The 21129-nt window shown below is 53.4% G+C and overlaps 1 protein-coding gene across 1 annotated transcript in view; it reads right to left on the reverse strand.

Annotated features, from left to right (window-relative positions):
* Window positions 1–2225: 2225 nt before the first annotated feature.
* Window positions 2226–21129, reverse strand: part of NDST1 (N-deacetylase and N-sulfotransferase 1) — a 30542-nt gene continuing 11638 nt past the window's right edge. The window contains exons 5-14 of the mRNA XM_038739840.1: window positions 19368–19553; window positions 14519–14647; window positions 13449–13631; window positions 10578–10674; window positions 9031–9154; window positions 7718–7892; window positions 5955–6125; window positions 4787–4896; window positions 3747–3849; window positions 2226–3490 (exon numbers count right to left, since the gene is read on the reverse strand). Coding sequence (XP_038595768.1) covers window positions 3371–3490; window positions 3747–3849; window positions 4787–4896; window positions 5955–6125; window positions 7718–7892; window positions 9031–9154; window positions 10578–10674; window positions 13449–13631; window positions 14519–14647; window positions 19368–19553 — 1398 coding nt within the window. The 3' untranslated portion in view covers window positions 2226–3370. The remainder of the gene's footprint in view (window positions 3491–3746; window positions 3850–4786; window positions 4897–5954; window positions 6126–7717; window positions 7893–9030; window positions 9155–10577; window positions 10675–13448; window positions 13632–14518; window positions 14648–19367; window positions 19554–21129) is intronic.

Here is a 21129-nt window from a genome sequence, read left to right on the forward strand (position 1 = left end):
ATTCAAAATAACTCTTACCCAACGCAACTCGAGAGCAGATAGGACAATGCACGCATTCAAGGCCAGGAAAGAGAAGCAGGCAAAGTCTGGACATGTGTGCTTATCCCAAAATACACATATCCACAGGGATAAGCACTCTATTCCTCAGTTAACAGGCCTTCAAACCCCACTAGCTGTCCAGATTTCCAGAGGCAACTTCTCTTCCTCTCCCCTCCGGGGCCCAACCACCCAATTCCGCTCCAAGGCTACAACGTCCAGACAGGCGATGGGGGGACGGTGGTGATGGTCTGCAGGCTGGGGGGGCCGGCAGATCCAGGCCCCACAGTCACCACCTCGCCTGGAGGGCCACGGATGGAGAGAATGCAAGACACAATGAGGGCCAGAAGGGCGGTCCAGAAGCCAATCCTGGAAGAGCCAACACCTAGCAGGAGGGGACTAGACTGAAAGCTCCTTGAGGATAGGGAACATGTCTGCCAACTGTTGTACTGTACACTCACAAGGACCTAGTACAGTGCTCTACACCCAGTAGGCATGCAATAAATGCCACTGATTGATTCCCCCACCATACACCCTTCTTCGCTGTGAGCCTAGGCCTGTGGATGGCACACACAGCTGGCACCACAGATGCCCCCTCCTCCTCCTGCTGCTCTTGGGACCAAAGAGATGCCAGAGATGGGGGAAAACTGTTTAACCCCAGAGAGAAGAGGTAGGAGCTATATCCAGAGCAGAGAAGAGGCCCTGGGTGATGCAATGGATCCACGTGCGAGAAGCTTGGTCCCTGGCCCGAACCCAGAGGAGTCAGAAGGTCTCTGACCTGGAGGCAGAGCACAGAAGAGGGGAGGAGGAACGGAAAACTGTGGTATTTGTTAAGCGCTTACTATGTGCCAGGCACTGTTCTAAGTGCTGGGGTACCTACAAGATAATCGGATTGGACACAGTCCCTGTCCCGCTTGGGGTTTGAAGTCTAATTAGGAGGGCAAACAGGAGAACCGAGACCCAGAGAAGTGGAGTGAGTTGCCCAAAGTGGCGGAGCCAGGATTTTCTAATTTCCAAGGATTTCCAAGTCCTTCGGACTCTCAGGCCCACGCTCTATCCTCTAGGCTACACCGGGGTGAGAAAGGCCAGAGGACGGCCTGGCCCCACAGGGCTGGTTTCTGGCGTGTCCACTCCCGACGGCTTGGCCCAAGGGGGTGGAGAAGGCCATGACACGCTGAGCCATTTCCCACTTTTAGAAGATCGAGGGACAGGGAGACTTTGCCCCCTGGGCCAGGCAACAGCTGGAAACCCTGCCTCACCTCGGGAGGGAGCAGAGGAGGAAGCTTCACCGCTAACTTGGATCCTTCCACGGGGAGGAAGGACAATGAACCAGATTGGTGAGGTGGGCCTGCCGAGGAGGGTCTTCGGAGGAAGAGAAGTGGCCCAGAAAAACAACATCCTGTTTTGGGGGCAGCCACTGAGTGGGCCCGGGGGAATGCCATGCCGACAGGCAGCTGAAGAAATGGTCGTAAACCCATCGGACACCCAGGACGCTGTAGGCCCCAGGGTCACCTGGTTAGTAGATCACCATCTCAAAGACTTCTGGGGCCCCAAGACCACCAGGCTAGAGAGCATGGCCCTGCTCTCAGCCCAGATTCGTTAAGACAGTAGTGCAAACCCCTGCTCCTTGTGAAGATGGGGTGACAGCCCCGAGCTCTGGTGGGCTCCCCACTGGCACCGCCCCCCAGGCCAATGGCTCACTCCTCTATCCTACACGGGGGGGCTGGGGCCACTGGTGGCACCCACGAGGTCAGGTTTCCCAGGACGTAAGAAACCTCACTCTTTGGACGGCAAACCCCCTTCCGCCGAGCTCATCCCAGCGGGGACCAGAACGGCTTCGGACCCCACCTCAGCCAGGTGTGGGAGGCCTGGCTCTCAAAGCACCAAGTGGGGGAACCATTCAGGAAAAGGAGGGGGGAGGTACCCCCAAGGGAAGCCTCAATACTGTTGCTATGGGGTCCAAGACAGACAATCAAAACGGGAACAGCAGGGTCCATCCATCCCCTCCCTCCTCCCGGCCTCCGGGTCTCTCCTCCAAAGGCCAGGAGGCTCTGCCAGTTGAACCCACTTTGTGCGACAATTAAAAACAAACCCAATTCCCAAAAATATATAATATTATATATATATATATATATATATATATAGACACACACACACATACATATATATATATATATATAATAACACAGTGCGACCCCAGCACCTGGAGTTTCAACTCTGGCACCAAGAAACAAAAAACCAAAATATTAAAATACTTTAGCTTTTAGTATTTGAGAGGTTAAAAGGTTCTCTGGGAAGCCCCAGCCTGCCGGGAGGTGGGGGGGACGGAGGGGAAGGGGGGGGACCCCCCCACCGTTTCTGCCCGCGGCCTCGGCTCAGTGGGTCGGGGGATTGGGATATTGGGGAGCTGGTGGGGGCAGTGTATGTTCATTAGGACAGGTTGTGGCGGTTGGACCGCAGGGCCGCCTCAAGTGTCTTACCACAGGAAACACCAAACAAGTCAAACCCCACAGGGGAGAGAGACTATCGGGGTGGGGGGCTGAGAGAGGGGATCTTCTAAGCCGTTCAGGGACCCCGTCCCCGATCCTGGAGTTTGGTCCCCGCCCCGCAGGCAAACCCGCCCCGCCTCAAACCCAGTCACAGGATGATTCTCAGGGATGGACCGGCTGCTGCCCATTTCAGAGATGTTTTTTAAAAAGGGAATAGGGAGGGGAGGGTAAGAGACCCCAAAGCTTCCAGGGTCCTGTGACTCTGAAGTCCTGATGGTGGCTGGCTCGGGACTCCCAGTAGGAGTCCAGAGGCCCAGTCCTAAACGGTTGGTGACACCTCTTGTCCCTCCGAGGGATTTGGCAACGTCCCGCTGCCTGGTTGGCACCTCTCCCTCGCTGCCCGCCACGGGCGGGGAGACCCGGCTATTGATCCTACTGCAGGTCTGAGGTGGTGGTGGCGGTGGCGGCCTGCCCGCTCACCCACCCAGGAAGGGGGAGGTGAGGGAAGTTGATGCCAGGAAGTGGCATCCCACAACGAGAAGTGGTCTCACATGGGGGAAAGCGGTGATACCACCGGGCTGCGGGGGGCCCGGAGGTGGTCGTAGCCCCAAGTCAGGCAGCCACTGGCCTTCACGTCGGGCAGGTCGCTCGCTCTCGTCGGCTCCACCGGAGACCGTGGGTTCTCCCTTTCCCCTTCCAGGCCTCGGTTGAGTATTGCTCAGAAGTGCTCTGCTGCCCTGGCCAGGGCCCCACCCCAAGGGTCAGTCCGGCTCGGGGGGAGATGAGGGAGCCCCTGGGGGCCCCTCCCCGGCCATCGCGATTGCTCAGTCCAGCCATGGCGGCAGCTACCTTGTGTTCTGGAGGTCCTCCCTGAGCCACGTGGGCAGGGTCTGCCCCATCTTGTACAGCAGCTTGGAGAGCTCGACGTTGTGCTCCCTATAATAATCCCTCAGAAAGGCTCTCGACTGCAAGGAGAGAGAAAGCGCAGGGGTCAGCGGCCGCTGCGGTCGCAGCCCCGGGACAGGCTGGTCCCCCGGTCCCGTTCCTCCCCTTCCTCCCATTCGATGACATCTCTGGAAACAGCCCGTCAGTGCCCATAGCAACGCTGTGGCTTCAGGAGGCTCCTGTTCCCCCCTCCCTTCCCCGGGCTACTGCGGAAGCGTTACGTTGCGGGACGGTCAGTCCACCACGGCCCCCAAGAGAGCAGCTTTGGTTACTTACGTCTGAATCCATCTCGGGGTATTTCCTGCCCTTGCCTTTGCCCAAGCACTTGGTTTTCCCTCCCTCGAGCAACTGGCACCAGAATCCTTTCTTTGGATCAAACCTGTGAAGCCGGGGAGGGGAAGGATGAGGAAGGGAAGAGGTGGGCCCCGGTGGCAACGGAGCGTTTCTGGACACTCCCGCTCCCCGCACGTCCATCACGTTCCGTTTGTCAGGAGGCCCCAGGAAAATGATGGGAAGGCATCTCAGGCACATGGGAAAAGGCTCTTTGCAGAACCTACAGGGCTGCAGAGGGGACCCCCTGACCCCCATTCTTCAAAGCTCCAGGGGTTATCCCCTGGCTCCCTGGAAACACAGAGCTGCTTCCAAGTTGTGAGGGGTCTAGGCAGGAGCCGAGGTGGAGGGAGTCAAGGTGGGCTTTTAAAAGCAGAGAGGTGCCCCCTCTTTCCTCTCCCCCTCCCTATTGCCCCCACCCTACCTCCTTCCCCTCCCCACAGCACCTGTATATATGTTTGGACAGATTTATTACTCTATTTATTTTACTTGTACATATTTACTATTCTATTTTGTTAATGATGTGCATCTAGCTTTACTTCTATTTATTCTGATGACTCGACACCTGTCCACAAGTTTTGTTTTGTTGTCTGTCTCCCCCCGCTAGACTGTGAGCCCGTTGTTGGGGAGGGACTGTCTCTATATGTTGCCAACTTGTACTTCCCAAGCGCTTAGTCCAGTGCTCTGCACGCAGTAAGCACTCAATAAATACGATTGAATGAATGAATGAATGAATGCATGCTGCCATGTCTACACCCCACAGGGTCAGAGTGGGGGCTGACCAGCTGAAGATAACATATGTATCCCATCCCTTTCGCCCTTTCCTCCCCCACCTAAACTATAAAATCGATTTCAGGTACTGCTACTCTGGAGATGTCCCTCTCTCCCTCTGTCTTGCCAGGAAGCACTGCCCTGCTCTCCCCAGCCCAGAGGGTGAAGGGGCCTTGGCGGGCGTAGACGCCCACAGGGGTGCGAGGGAAACTCACGCTAGTGTTTTGTGGTAATCGATGACGTTGGTCACACCGAGGAATTTCTGCACCGTTTCCATCACTTTGGCAGGCTCTGTGCGCAACAGCTTGCCATCCAGGACCAGTATCTGGAAGGAGGGTCATCGTTGAAGCTGAGAGAGGTCAGGCTGGTCCACTCCCCAGCTCCTCCCCGGCAGGAGTTCCTCACTGGCCTCCGCGAGCCCCAGGCCACGGAGGCTGAGGTCCCATCGACCTGGGCAGGGGGGTGGGCGCGTGAGGGAAGGGGAGGGAGAGCGGTGGTGGGGAGAGGGACCCCGCTCTGGAGGGGACCCCGGCCAGACCCATCCCAGCAGCACCTCAGGAAGCCGACCACTCCCTGGGATTTCGGAGGCGACAAGGAACGCTTTCAAGGAAGCCTGGAGTCGTAGTCCGTTGGGTGTCATCCTGTCTCGTAAAGCCAAACCCAGGTCATGGAGCAGCGTACTCAGGCTGAGGCCATCTACGGCTCTGGATATCTCAGGGGAAGGGCACCCCGACATCTCACCGCTAACCACAGGGAGACGAACTAGGGAGTCCGAGGAAGCGGCAAATTCTGCTCACTCAATTGTTTCTCTCTAGGAGTTACTGCCCTGAAAGGGGGGGTGCCAGGATGAGGCAGGGAGAGGGGGCGTTACTCAGGTTTACTACTGGTGTGCAAGACTGGAAAATGGTGGGTGGGAAGAATGACCCCGCAGGGGAATCGGGGGGTAGTGACATCGGTTCTGGCTCTCAACCTCCCTGTCAGTAGTCAGTCAGTCAGTCAATAAGTATTTATTGAGCGCTTACTGTGTGCAGAGCACCATACTAAGCACTTGGGAGGGTACAATATAACAGGCACATTCCCTGCCCACAACGAGCTTAAAGTCTAGAGATGGTCACGAGGTGACGTTGGAGGAGACGGTCCCTTATCCTGTCGTCTAAATGGAAACACAAAGTCAGCCTGGGCAAATGGCTTGGGGTGGGTGGGTGTCGGGATGGGTGCTCGGTCGGGAGTTTGGAATTTTGTGTGTGATATCTGCTCCGTGTGGGTCTAGAGGGTCAGAGTCCCTGGGCAGGTGGGGCCTAGGGAGGACGGACGGAGGAAAGCACGGGTCATATTCAAGAGGTCCGGGGTCCCCGCCCCACTCCCGGAGCCCCGAGCGAGTACCTGGTTGGCGTGGAAACTGCTGAGCCAGCGGTCGATGTGCATGGCGTACCAGCCCGGGACCAGGCAGCGGCTCTGGAGTGCCCTCAGCTTCTGGGAGGCGTCGGGCCCTGCCGTGATCACCTCGTGGAAGGTGTACTTGAGGGCCACCGGGTCGTCATGGGCACGCTGGTGCTGCCAGACGACCGGAGGGTCAGAGGAGCCGGAGGGGAAGGGGCTCATGGGACGCCCACCTCTTTGCCCACCTCCAGGGTAGCCGCCCTCCCCCGGGACACTTAACTTTCCCCTACCTCGGTATCCCCACCTGGGAGGGGACCACTACCGAAAGGCGAAGACTATCTTGGGATCCCAGTGCCTTCAATGGGCTACCTGCAAGGCAGCCAGAATGTGGATGGTGTGCAGCAGGCCCTCATCACCCCAAAGTCTCCCAAGCGCTTAGTGCAGTGTTTTGCATACAGTAAGTGCTCAATTAATATGATTGAATTGAATGAAAAGTCCAGTGCTTTGCTTGGTCCTCTGCTCTCCCCACATCAGAAGCTGGGGGGAAGGTGGCCTGGGAAACCATTCCCTTGTGGGCAGCAGCCAGCCCTCACGACAGAAAGTCACGCAGCCGCAGGGACACCCTCCTGCTCCCAGAACAGCCTTCCTGTCCAGCTCCACCTGGGCTCTCCAAATAATAGTAATAATAATAATGACAATAACAATAATAGTATTTGTTAGAGAAGCAGCATGGCTCAGTGGAAAGAGCACGGGCTTTGGAGTCAGAGGTCATGGGTTCAAATCCCGGCTCCCCCAATTGTCAGCTGTGTGACTTTGGGCAAGTCACTTCACTTCTCTGGGCCTCAGTTCCCTCATCTGTCAAATGGGGGTTAAGACTGTGAGCCCCCCGTGGGACAACCTAATCGCCTTGTAACCTCCCCAGCGCTTAGAACAGTGCTCTGCACATAGTAAGCGCTTAATAAATGCCATTATTATTATTGTTATTATTATTATTATTAAGCACTTCCTATGTTCCAGGCACTGTAATAAGTGTTGGGGTACTTACAAGGTTGTCAGGTTGGACACAGTCTCTGTCCCACATGGGGCTCACAATCTTAATCCCCATTTTACAGATGAGGTAAGCGATCTGCCCAAGGACAAGTGGCAAACTGAGGATTAGAACCCAGGTCCTTCTGATTCCAGGCCCGTGCTCTATCCCCTAGGCCATGCTGCTTTTCCTGCAGGAAGCAACCATACCCTCTCACTAGAACGGTACAAATAATAGCAATAATATTAATAATAAAAGTGGTATTTGCTGAGCGCTTACTAAGTGTCAAGCACTGGTTTCGATACAAGATAAGCAGATCAGACACAGCCCTCTTCTCACACGGGGCCCACAGTCAAAGGGAGGGGAAGAACTGGCATTTCCTCCCCATTTTAAAGAGGAGGAAATTGAGGTGCACAGAGGTGAAGTGTCTTACCCAAGTCACAGCACAAGCAAGAGGCAGAGCCGGGATAATGTCCCCGCTCCAGCACCCTAGGCGAAAGGGACAGATTTTCCCTTGGGTGGGCATCTTTTCGCCATGGGGCTCTGGTGGGCCCACTGAGGAAGCAGCCCGTCAAAGTCCTCCGCCGCCCACAGGGATTTTGGACCCCTCTGCCTCAGCAGAAACACTTCTCAGAAGGCCCTGGGAATTGGGATTGTTCCCTGCTCATCCAGCCTCTGTCCCCTGGACCCGCGCCCCGCTCCCGGAGCCCCTACGCTGGAGCCCCAAGGAAGCGCTCACCTGGTACCAGGAATAGGCCCGGTCGGCTGGGTTGATGAGGATGGTGAGCACCTTGGCCTTGGGCAGCAGGGCCGCTGCCCGCCGGGGTGCCACCTCGGAGTCAAAGTAGTTGGCGCTTTTCTCAAAGTAGAAGTCAGAGGTGGTATTGGACGGGATGGGGAAGAACTCCATGTACCTGCGGGAGGCACAGACGGGAAGATGTAGAATTGAGTGGCCCGGGCAGAGGCCTCCAGGAAAAGAGCCCAAAACTGCAGTACGAGAGATCTGGGCTGGACAGGAAGAAGAACTTCTGGGATTCCAGCCCCAGCTACGGAACAAGAAGGGCAATCCCCATCCTCTCCTGAGCAACTTCGTGCATGGTTCATTCCTCTCACCTTCGGACAAAAACTCCTGACCGCTGGTTTTAAGGCACTCAATCGGTTCCCTCCCCTCTATATCTCCTCTCCCACTTCTCAGGTTGTATTTATTCCTCAAGCCAACTTCCTCACTCCTGTCTCTCTCACCAACAACCCGTGCTCACGCCCTCCCTTCGCCCTAAAATTCCCTCTCTCTTCATATCCGACAGACTGCCGTTCTCCCCGTCTTCGAAGCCCATTTGAGATCACATTTCCATATCAGCTGGCTCAGTGGAAGGAGCCCGGGCTTTGGAGTCAGAGGTCATGGGTTCAAATCCCGGCCCGCCAATTGTCAGCTGGGTGACTTTGGGCAAGTCACTTCACTTCTCTGGGCCTCAGTTCCCCCATCTGTAAAATGGGGATTAAGATTGTGAGCCCCACATGGGACAACCTGATCACCTCGTATCCCCCCAGCGCTTAGAACAGTGCTTTGCACATAGTAAGCGCTTAACAAATACCATCGTTATTATATTGCCGCCTCTGACTCTCCAGTTGTCGGGCAGCACCAACGGGGCACAGAGTAGTTAGGTGACTTGCCCAGGGTCAAACAGCTGAAGAGTGGCGGAGCCAGGATTAGAGGCCAGGTCCTTCTAATTCCCTGGCCCATTCCCTAGCCACTAGGCCACGGTGCTTCTTACTTACTGTGTGCAGACCACTGTATTAAGCACTGTGAAAGTACAAAGAGCTGCTGCCACACTAGAGGTTGGCCATCCTGTCCACCGCATCTCCCATGGGCTGAGATGTACCTGGCTCTACATAGGAATCCCAGCTCCAGCTCTCTAAAGCCTCCTGCTACCCTTCACTCCCATTCTCCCTGCCCGAGGTCTTGACCCCAAGCCCAGGCTCCCAGTCTTCCAGCCCAGACGGCCTGTGTTCCCCCTGTCCCCGACCGCAGAGGGGCTCTGAGGACTCACTCACCAGTCGATGCCCTTGTGGTAGTTGTGTCCGTTGAAGAACTGGATCTCCTCAAAGGTCTCTGAGCTGGGGTAGTTGCTGCTCAGATCGGGGTGCATCCCCAAAAACAGGTAGAGGGCAGTGGTGCCTGTAGGGAGGGAGAGGGGACGGAGCAAGGCATGAGGGCTATCGGGGGGGACCTCAGCTGAGGGAGACACACAGGGCCCTGGAAGGGAGGCTGTCTGCTCAGGGCACCCCTCCTACCACAATGACCAATGGTGACCGGTGACTATCAGTGCCAGCCCTCCATTTGAGCCTGGGGGGACGTGCGTGATCTGAATCCCAGTAGAGGAGACCGAAGCCCCCAACAGATCCCGGAGGGCATAAAGAGCCCCAACCCGACCTGTGGAACCCGCCCCAGTCTCTGCCCAGTCCAGCCCAGGGCTTGGCCAACCATAACTCCGGGCCATGGGGACCTGCTGCTGAAGGGGGCTCCCTTCTAGTTCCTGGGCCCCGGGAGATCTCTGAGCACTGGGAGGAATCTGGGCCCCGGGAGGAATCCGGATTGCAGCAGTAAAACAGCTGGGGATCTCCAAAAACTTTGTGTATGCCGACTGACACCGGCAAAATTGTTCACGAAGAGTTGTTCCCCTCCATCTCTGGGGCCCTACCCTTTCTCCTCTGGGCAGGGGGAGGAATGGCTTACTCATAGGGCCCCCACTAGGCTCTGGGGCATGAAGCCAAGGCAGGCCAGCTAAAGGGGTGAGCTAGCAACAGGTTTGCCCATACTCAGAAGATAGCTTTGTCCTGCGGCAGTGAACATTCAAGAAGGGCTGTGGAGCCCCAAGCTGGGCCTTAGGCTGTGTGGATACCATGCCCAGGTGCCTAGTATTGTACCAGTCAGGCCAGTTTACTGCTGGTCTGCCCCCTGTCAGCACAGACACGGAACCAGATGCCCTTACATGTGTTCTCATTTTCAGGTCCCAGCCTGTTTCGCCTCCTACAACCCAGTTCCACGGCTTGGAGGCGGTGCCGGGGTTCACAGGGAGCTTGGAGGAGAAAGCAATAGCTCTGGAGCACCTGAGCAGGGGCGGACAGGGGGGTCAGGGAACTCCAGAGAAATGCTCTGGGTGTGGGCCGATTCAGGCCGAACTGGACGGACTCCTGGGGAAACAGCGGTCACCCTGCACTGCATGCCAGCGTATTATGTGAGACATCATATGCACCAACGGGGTCCTGTTTTTGGGGGTGCCATCACTGGCCACCCTAGTTCAGCACAGTTGGTGAAAGGCACCATCAGGGCCAAACAAAGCCATCCTGACCACAGAGCAGGCCCCCAGAGTCCCAGCTCTGAACCACACCAGCTCTAGAAGCAGAAAAAAAACCCAGGTTCCAACTCTGTGCTATTCAGGAACACGAGAGGCATGTGTCCAGAGAACCTGTGTCCTCCATGGGGGTAAGACAAGGAACTGCCGACTTTTCTGCTCCTTCTGGGGAGTTGGGCTACAGAGCCGCATCTGGGGGAAGTCACCTGCCCCAGGGGCCGCTGGATAACAGGACAGGGTGGCTACCTGTTTTCTGGGGCCCGATGATAAGCAACTTGGGGAATCGATCACAGGTCTTCTCTTTGGACCAGATGTCCTTGTGCCGCTTGTCCTCACAGGGGTCCTGAAACAAAGGAGAAAAGTATATATTCTCCGTAAATAACTTTTGACTGACTCCCTCATTAAATTTCAAGTTCCTTGTGGACAGAGAATAAATATGTATCTTGTTCCTGTTGTACTCTCCCAAGAGTTTTGCAGAGTGACTAGAAATCAGAAGACGCTCAATAAATACCACTCGTGGACAGCTGGGACATGGATCAGCAGAGAGCTCCAAGCTAGCTCTCTTCCTCCCTTCAAAGCCCTACTGAGAGTTCACCTCCTCCAAGAGGCCTTCCCAGACTGAGCCCCCTTTTTCCTCTCCTCCTCCCCATCATCCCTGCCCTACCTCCTTCCCCTCCCCACAGCACCTGCATATATATTTGTACAGATTTATTACACTATTTAACTTGTACATGTTTACTATTCTATTTATTTTGTTAATGATGTGCATATAGCTTTAATTCTATTTGTTCTGACCATTTTGACACCTGTCTACATGTTTTGTTTTGTTGTCTGTCTCTCGCTTCTAGACTGTGAGCCCGTTGTTGGGTAGGGACCATCTCTATATGTTGCCCATTTGTACTTCCCAAGCGCTTGGTACAGTGCTCTGCACACAGTAAGCGCTCAATAAATACGATTGAATGAATGAATGGAGTTCCCGGGAGTGCTCAGCTTTCTCTAGAGACGAAGTCAGCAAGGAATTCATCAATTCATAGTGGTTATTGAGCGCTTACTGTGTGCAGAGCACAATACAACCAGGATGGTAGACACATTCTCTTCCCGTAAGAGGCTCATGGTTTAGTGGCGGGAGAAGAAAGATATTAAAATAAGCTACAAATATGTCCATAATTGCTGGGGGCTGAGGGCGGAATTACCAAGGAGTGTAGATCCAAGCACACAGGTGATGCAGAAGTGAGAGGGAGTAGGGGAAATGACGGCTAAGTTGAGGCAGACCACTTGGAGATGTGATTTCAGGAGGGCTTCGAAGGTGGGAGATTGACGGTCAGTTGGATATGAAAAGGGAGGAAGATTCCAGGCCAGAGGGAGGACACGGACAAGGGGCCGGTGGTGAGAGAGACGAGTGTCCACCACAAGTGCTGAGAACATCAGCACATAATAATTATAATAATAATAATAATTTTGGTATTTGTTAAGCGCTTACTATGTGCAAAGCACTGTTCTAAGCGCTGGGGAAGATACAAGGTGATCAGGTTGCCCCATGTGGGGCTCACAATATTAATCCCCATATGACAGATGAGGTAACTGAGGCCCAGAGAAGTGAAGTGACTTGCCCAAAGTCACACAGCTGACAAGCGGCGGAGCTGGGACTTGAACCCATGACCTCTGACTCCCAAGCCCGGGCTCTTTCCACTGAGCCACGCTGCTTCTCAGACCACCCTGATCAGCCAACGGCTCACCCAACCCAGGACTTAACCTCCTAGAGTTGCAACAGGGCACTGGAAGGGACGTACGATGGCTGCCTTCCCTGCTAGACTGAAAGCTCCTTGAGGGCAAGGATCATGTCTACTCACTCTATTGTGCTGTCCCAAAGGCTTAGTGTGGTGCTCTGCAGAGTAGGTGCTCAAGAAATACAAGACTAATTGGACGTCCATCCTGATGGTCCAGAGCAGAACGTTCCCCCTACCACCCCTAGTTTTCCCTCTCCCCATTCCTAACTTTCCCTCTATTCATTCATTCATTCAATCGTATTTATTGAGCACTTACTGTGTGCAGAGCACTGTACTAAGCGCTTGGGAAGTACAAGTTGGCAACATATAGAGGCAGTCCCTACCCAACAGTGGGCTCACAGTCTAGAAGGAGCCCACTGTTATTTAACTTGCACATGTTTACTATTCTATTTATTTTATTAATGATGTGAATATAGCTTTAATTCCATTTGTTCTGACAATTTTGACACCTGTCTCCATGTTTTGTTTTGTTGTCTGTCTCCCCCTTCTAGACTGTGCGCTCGTTGTTGGGTTAGCCCTGTAGCTAATCCTTTATGGACCACTCACCCTTGAATTTATCCACCCTCTCCAGCATCCTAGCCCTGTACAGCTTCTCCATTGGTAAATTCCCCAGGGAGCACCTACACTAGAGAAGCAGCGTGGCTCAGTGGAAAGAGCCCGGGCTTTGTAGTCAGAGGTCATGGGTTCAAATCCCGGCCCCGCCACTTGTCAGCTGTGTGACTTTGGGCAAGTCACTTCGCTTCTCTGGGCCTCAGTGACCTCATCTGTAAAATGGGGATGAAGACTGTGAGCCCCCCGTGGGACAACCTGATCACCTTGTCACCTCCCCAGCGCTTAGAACAGTGCTTTGCACATAGTAAGGGCTTAACGAATGCCATCATTATTTATAATTCAGTGCTGGACCCCCTAGTGAGGCAGTAAACTGTTCCCCTGCCAATTCCACACTGCCCAGCCGGAGCTTCCAACCTCACTCAGCGCCAAGTGTCTCTGGAAGCTCTCATTCATTCAATCATATTTACTGAGCGCTTACTGTGTGCACAGCACTGTACTAAGCGCTTGGGAAGTACAAGTTGGCAACATATAGAGACAGCCCCTACCCAACAACGGGCTCACAGTCTAGAAGCGGGGGAGACAGATAACAAAACAAGCAGGAACACGCTACTGGAGACCCCCACAAGTGGGTTGCAACCCACCGCAGCAGAGAATAAGGACCAGAGAGGCTCAGGAACTGACCCCAAGACACCAGCACAGAGGTGACCATGGAGTCCTCATGAGGCCCCCGGCCCCGGCTCCAGCCCATCGTGCCCGGGAACACTCCCCTGTCCCCTACCTGCCACAGAGGGTCCTTCTCCTCAGAGAAGATCTGGAAGTATTTCTGTGCCAGCTGGACGGGCGGCAGGGTCTGCAGCTTCAGATTGGTCCAGGTATTGAGGAAGCTGACCAGATGCTTGAAGGTGTACAGGCCCAGCCGGTCGTTGCCGTAGTTGGAGAGGTGAGTCATGAAGATGCTGATCTGGTCCGGGAGCCGGCGAGCAGAGAGAGTGGCTGAGTGGGTGGAGGATCGATTGTGCCCCCACGCGTCCCCGGGCTCCCCAGGCTACGATGGGGTGACCCCAAGGCTAGCCCACACCACGCCAGAGGCAAACTGGCAGTGTGGCCTAGCGGAAGGAGCACGGGCCTTGGAGTTAGGGGAACGGGATTCTCATCCCGGCTCAGCCACTTGCCTGCTGTGTCGCCATCGGCAAGTCATTCCACTTCTCTATCGCTCAGTTTTCTCGTCTGAAAAATGGGGACTTAATTCCTGTCCTCCCACTCCCTGAACTTTACTGAACCATTTAGTACAGTGCTCTGAACGTGCTAAGCACCCAATAAATCCCACTGATGGCTTGGAGTACGAACCCCATATGGTACGGGGACCGTGTCTGACCTGATTATCTTGCGTATTCCCCAGTACAGTGCTTGGCACATAGTAGTACACATTTAACAAATGCCATGATTATTATTATTATATTATCAATGTTTTGTTTTGTTGTCTGTCTCCCCCTTCTAGACTGTGAGCCTGCTGTTGGGTAGGGACCATCTCTATATGTTGCCAACTTGTACTTCCCAAGCGCTTAGTACAGTGCTCTGCACACAGTAAGCGCTCAATAAATACGATCGAATGAATGAATCGTTATTATTAACAACAAAACTATCTGTTTTCTCTGGGAGGCCAAGGCAGGTGTGCCAAACCGGGGGGAATGGCCCTGTAGAGCCCATCCTCGTCAGTGCGGAAGTGTGATCCCAACTGCCCCCAACATCCACCTCCTACTCCCCATCTCTCGGGCAGACTCCTGGGGAAGGCAGGGGGGGACTTGCAAGGCGGGCCTGGTGGTCGGGGCTCGGGAGGAGGGGACTCACGGGGTTCAGCAGCACGGTGAGAAAGAGCTCCCCGCCGTTGATGATCTTATCCAGTTCGCTCGAGCCCCCAGGGTACTCATTGTAGAAGATGGTGTGTGTGAAGAGGCCACAGGTCTGCCGGGGGAGAACCTGGTGAGGGGTGGAGAAGAGAAAGAGAAGGGGCCAAGTGGCATCTCGGGGCCTGGGCCACGCCGTCGGGAGGCTGAGGAGAAACCGGTGTCCGGGTCCTGAAAGGCTGCTCCGCTTGACCTCAAGTCCCTGCCCTGGGACTCATGCTGCTCAAAGAGGAAAGGTTCTGGGGCCTTTGGTACCACTGACAGCAAATCGAGGAGTCTACCTGAGACCTTGGATCACAGTGACAAAGGCTCCCATTTACCTGCTGTCCTGGAAGTATTTTGGCACCTATGGCTCTCTTTACCAACCTTCCAGGAACAGCCGCCATGACTGCCTGAAAAGAAAGGGGTGATAATAATGGGGGGAGAGGGAGCGGCGCCCCGGTGACGGTACACCTCCAGGCCTGGCTGGAGCTTCCCCGCCCTAAGGTGCTGGGAGGTGGAAGGCCATGGGAGAAGAGGCGAGGATAATCTGGTCCCTATCGTGAGCAGCCCCTCTCTGAAAGCACTGGCCTGACGTCAGCGACACCATACCATCCCAACCGTACCACCCTGATGTCACACCTCCCTGACGTCACACCGCCCGAATGCCATCGAAACCACGCTGCCCTTCATCACCTCTGCCCAGACACCCCCAACACCCTGACACCACTGCCCTGACATCTCATGCCCACCACAGAAAAAGGCTCTGGAGGGGGAGACTTGCCCAGAGTCACGCAGCTGACTGTGTATATATGTATATAACCTGTATATACGTTTGTACGTATTTATTACTCTATTTTATTTGTACATATTCTAATTATTTTACTTTGTTAATATGTTTGGTTTTGTTCTCTGTCTCCCCCTTCTAGACTGTGAGCCTACTGTTGGGTAGGGACTGTCTCTATATGTTGCCAACTTGGACTTCCCAAGCGCTTAGTACAGTGCTCTGCACACAGTAAGCGCTCAATAAATACAATTGACTGATTGATTGATCAGGCGGTCCCAAGTTGGGCGGTCACAGTCTTCATCCCCATTTTCCAAATGAGGTCACTGAGGCCCAGAGAGGTGAAGTGACTTGCCCAGAGTCACGCAGCTGACTGTGTATATATGTATATAACCTGTATATATGTTTGCACGTATTTATTACTCTATTTTATTTGTACATATTCTAATTATATTACTTTGTTAACATGTTTGGTTTTGTTCTCTGTCTCCCCCTTCTAGACTGTGAGCCCACTGTTGGGTAGGGACCGTCTCTAGATGTTGCCAACTTGGACTTCCCAAGGCACTTAGTACAGTGCTCTGCACACAGTAAGCGCTCAATAAATATGATTGATTGATTGATTGACTGAGAGGAAGAAGGAAAGGGCACCTTCTTCCCACCGCCTGGCAGGGGCCACCTGGCATGCTCGCCCATCTCTCGGTGAACTCTGGACCACCACCCCCGCCCACCAGAGGGTCGGCTCTCAGAGTCACAGCATCAACCACCCACTCCCCACACCCGGCCACCGGAGAAAGTGATCAGCGGAAGTTCTCAGACCCTTCTGAGTTGGGTAAAAGGAAAAAATTCATTACGGAAACCAATGTGAGGTGGACCAGGGGCTGGGAAGGGTCCAAGTGCAGCCAGAAGAGACTCTGCCCGCCAGGTACAGCTTTAGATTCCAGGGGGCCCTGAGCCTGGGGCTCTGAAGGCCACAATTCACCTTGCTCTATGCCCACCTTTGCCCTACACCTGCCCTCTCTTCCCTGTCCCTTCCAGGCTTTTCTTAGTCTGGGCAGGTAGCGCTGCAGAGATAAAAGGCAGGGCGGGGTATGGGGGGGTAGAGACAGCGCCAGGGAAGGAGACGTGAAGAGAAGAAGGGTTAGGGTACCCACCGGGGTCCTTCTGAGTCCCCACAAGTGGTGCCCTGGGATTGCCAAGTGGGTAAAGCCACACAGCTGGCAGTACTGTTATATATTCTTGAACTTGGAGATTGGAGATGTGGATTTTTTATCTTCTGTTGTGTTGGTCGTACCCTGGGGTTCTCCAGAGCCCTTCACGGCCAGCAAACAGCCAATATGGCAGGCGACGGAAACCGAGCAGAAGCAGGGGACCGAATGTCCTGCTCGGTGCCCAGCTTCTCACCGCTGCTGCCGTTCTCCGTTCCCTCAGAGGGCAGGTGGGCGGGTGAGTGTTTTGAGGCGGAAGGCCCGGATCCGAAGAGGGGGTACATGATGGGTGAAACCTTGAAACCACCGGGGAACAGTGTCTAGCAAAGGTTGAAAATTCTCATTCTGCAGCATCCACAAGCAAACATCCAAAATCCATTGCCCGGAGCAGAGACGTAGCTACATCCTTCTGACCCAGGGCTAGTTATATCATTTTAAGGTTTAAGCACATTTTCATATATATAAAGCAATATCTATCTGAATCTATGTATTTATATTACTCTATTTATTTTATTTGTACATATTTATTCTATTTATTTTATTTTGTTAATATGTTTTGTTTTGCTGTCTGTCTCCCCCTTCTAGACTGTGAGCCTGCTGTTGGGTAGGGACCGTCTCTATATGTTGCCAACTTGTACTTCCCAAGCGCTTAGCACAGTGCTCTGCACACAGTAAGCGCTCAATAAATATGATTGAATGAATGAATGAATGAATGAATCTGCATGAGCATTCCATTACTGTTATCACATCATCGGCCTCTATAGACGGGAAGCTCGCTGTGGACAGGGAACGTGTCTACCAACTCAGTTGCAATGTACTCTTCCAAGCACTTAGAACAATGCTCCGAACACAGTAAGCACTCAATTAGTACCACTGATCGACTGACTGATCAGAGGCCGTTAGATCGAAAATCCTCAAAAGCCTGCAAACTCCGTAATGGTGGATAGACTCCTCATCTACCCTTGTGATTAAATTATCAAGTGTGGCTTTATAATATAAAGAGAAAGCAGTGTGGCTTAGTGGCAAAACCCCAGGCTTGGGAGTCAGTGGTCGTGGGTTCTAATCCCGGCTCCGCCACCTGTCCGCTGTGTGACCTTAGGCAAGTCACCAGCGCTTAGAACAGTGCCCCAGCGCTTAGAACAGTGCTTTGCACATAGTAAGCGCTTAACAAATGTCATTATTATTCTCTGGGCCTCGATTACCTCATCTGTAAAATGGGGATTAAAACTGTGAGCCCCACGTGGGACAACCTGCTTGCCTTGTATCTACCCCAACGCTTAGAACAGTGCTTGGCACATAGTAAGCGCTTAACAAATGCCACAGTTGTTATTACTATTATTATTAAAGCATTGAAATTGTCTTTATTTGCCTTTAAATGTAGTCCTGTGGACTGTAAACCCCTTGTGGCAGGAATCACATCCACCAACTGTACTGTATTAGTACTTTCCCAAGTGCTTAGCATGTTGCTCTGCACACAGTAAGCGCTCAATAAATACTTTTGATTGATAATCGTCTCTATTTTCCCCCAAGCTCCCTGACAGCCAAGATAAAGTCTAATTCCTCGTCTGAAATTCTCCAGGCACACGGATCACAGCCCCAGAGGGACCCTTGATAAATAGCTGCTTTTTCCCCCAGCGGGCAGATCTGGAGAGAGAGGGGTGGGGGGTCTCTGATGCCCCATGCCACCCTCGGCTCCTGTTCTGGAAGTTTTGAAATTCCCGGCCACTAACTCAGTCCACCTCAGGAATGGGGGACCACTGGAGGCAGGGCTACTACAGGTTGTGGCTGCTCGCCTGCTAGACTGTAAGCCCCTTGAGGGCAGGGATTGTAATAATAATAATAATTGTGATATTTGTTAAGCACTGACTATGTGCCAAGCACTGGAGTGAATACAAGCAAATTGGTTTGGACACAGTCTCTGTCCCACAGATGGCTTCCAGTTACTATCCCTATTTTACACACGAGGTAAAGGTGTAGTGACTAGAGCACGGGACTGGGAATCAGAAGGTCGTGGGTTCTAATCCTGGCTCTGCCACTTGTCTGCTGTGTGGCCTTGGGTACGTCATTTCACTTCTCTGTGCCTCAGTTACCTCATCTGCAAAATGGGGAGTCAGGCTGCGAGCCCCCTGTGGGACGGGAACCGTGTCCCTCCCGATTTGCTTGCATCCACTCCAGCGCTTATTACAGTGCCCGGTACATAGTAAGCACATAACAAATACTATAATTATTACTATTCATTCAATCGTATTTATTGAACGCTTACGGTGTGCAGAGCACTGTACTAAGCGCTTGGGAAGTACAAGTTACATTACTAACCACAAGTTAATAATACAAGTTATTATTATTATGCGACTTGCCTTACGAGTTACATTACTAACTACAAGTGAATAATACAAGTTATTATTATTATTATGCGACTTGCCCAAAGTCACACAACAGACAAGCAGCAGAGTCGGAATTAGGACCCACGGCCTTCTGACTCTAAGCATTACGCCATGCTGCTTCTCTACCAACTCTTTCATAAACTCCACTGTACTGTAATAATAATAATGGCATTTATTAAGCGCTTACTATGTGCAAAGCACTGTTCTAAGCGCTGGATTAATAATGGCATTTATTAAGCGCTTATTATGTGCTTACTGTACTCTCCCGAGGGCTTAGCACAGCATTCTGCACACACAGGACACACTCAAAATACCATTCATGGGTGGATAATTCCTCTGGGATTGGCCTTTAGCTAATTGAGCCCACCCCGCAACTCCCCGCCCAGGCTGGTAAGGGCGGTAGGGATGTCCAGCGGGAAGGCGGACTCCGGCCTCACCTACCATGATCTTGTTGTGGATGAAGCCACGGCGGTAGCGGGCGGGCTTCAAGTGCGGGTACTCCTCTGTGCTGGTCACGCGGATGGACCACACTTGCTTCCAGGCTTCGTACAGCTGCACATGGACAGGGTAGACCCCTGAGTGGTGAGGGGCGACGGCATAGCCCATGTCCGTGGGAATACCGTGTTCCTGGCGGGGAGAGCGAGCAACACAGAGGAAGTGAGCGTGGGAAGGGCAGCAAAAAACCCCAGATGGTCCACTAAAGCTTTTCAACCCGCCCGACTCGGCCTTCAGGAGGCCTTGGATGCTTGTCCCGTGACCCAGCCCCAGGCTCTGCCTCTGAAGTGGGGCACAGACACTTCCTGCTCCCTATTCTTCCTCCTCCAACTCACTACTTCTCCCTCCCTCAAGAGAAGCTCCCTTTGATTCCGTGAGCTGAGGGCACAGGAGGAAGAGACAACTTCCCTACCACCCTACCTTCCTCGTGCACCCAAAGAGAAAGGTGACCCAACCTTGACCGCTACTGATATGTTTTGTTTTGTTCTCTGTCTCCCCCCTTCTAGACTGTGAGCCCACTGTTGGGTAGGGACCATCTCTATATGTTGCCAACTTGTACTTCCCAAGCGCTTAGTACAGTGCTCTGCACACAGTAAGCGCTCAATATATACGATTGAATGAATGAATGGTTCTCGGAAGAAAAAAGAGTTTGTGGAAGACGGCACTACGAAAACAGAGCTGGGAAACGGGACTGCCCTCCCCATAGAGAGTCACCAAGAGAAGGCAGTGAGGAATGGAAGTTAAAGCATTTCAGTTCCTTTCCCTGTACCACCCTCAAATTTGTTGCCTCCCCTTGCCGGGCCTCAGTTTCCAGTCTGGGACCAAGTCCGCTGAGCTCCTTGGTGAAAAGGAGATCCCGAAAGTGTTTTCTTCCCCAAGGAGAAGGATCCACACGTGAACTTTCCCAGACTCTGAAAAAGGCTAGGAGTAGGTTAGTGCTGGCTTTCCCTGGACCAATGTCGGATCTCAGCCAGAAGCAGGATATTCCCGATTCCCCTTCCTAGGGCCTGGTCACTGTCGCCACGCCGTCCTTCCTGCTTCCCCGCTCCATCTCAACCAGAGTCAGACTGCCACTCGGCTACCACCCGGTCCCCAGCTCTCTTCCTGGTGGAAGCACCAGCATGGCTCAGTGGAAAGAGCACGGGCTTTGGAGTCAGAGGTCATGGGTTCAAATCCTGGCTCCACCACATGTCTGCTGTGTGACCTTGGGCAAGTCACTTAATTTCTCTGAACCTGTTACCTCATCTGTAAAGTGGGGATTAAGACTGTGAGCCCCACGTGGGACAACCTGATCACCTTGTATCCACCCCAGCGCTTAGAACAGTGCTTTACACATAGTAAGCGCTTAATAAATGCCATCATTACCCCTTTTACACTGTGAGCCCAATGTTGGGTAGGGACTGTCTCTATATGTTGCCTATTTGTACTTCCCAAGCGCTTAGTACAGTGCTCTGCACATAGTAAGTGCTCAGAAAATACGATTGATGATGATGATGAAGCACAATGTGGCTTACGGGGCTCTCTCCCCCAGCTGGTACCTTCCGCTCCCTCTTCCCACTCGCCTCTCTGCCTGCCCCCTTCAGCCGCCACCAGGCCTCCCCTTCGCCTCTCCGAGCTGCGGCCCAGCCATCCCCAAGGCCCAGGGCCACCTCTCTCCCCTGTCCTTTGCCATCTCTGAGCATGGCCCACCTCCTCCAGGAAGTTTTTT

Source organism: Tachyglossus aculeatus, chromosome X1 (assembly GCF_015852505.1).
Source record: "Tachyglossus aculeatus isolate mTacAcu1 chromosome X1, mTacAcu1.pri, whole genome shotgun sequence".
Classification (NCBI taxonomy): domain Eukaryota; kingdom Metazoa; phylum Chordata; class Mammalia; order Monotremata; family Tachyglossidae; genus Tachyglossus; species Tachyglossus aculeatus.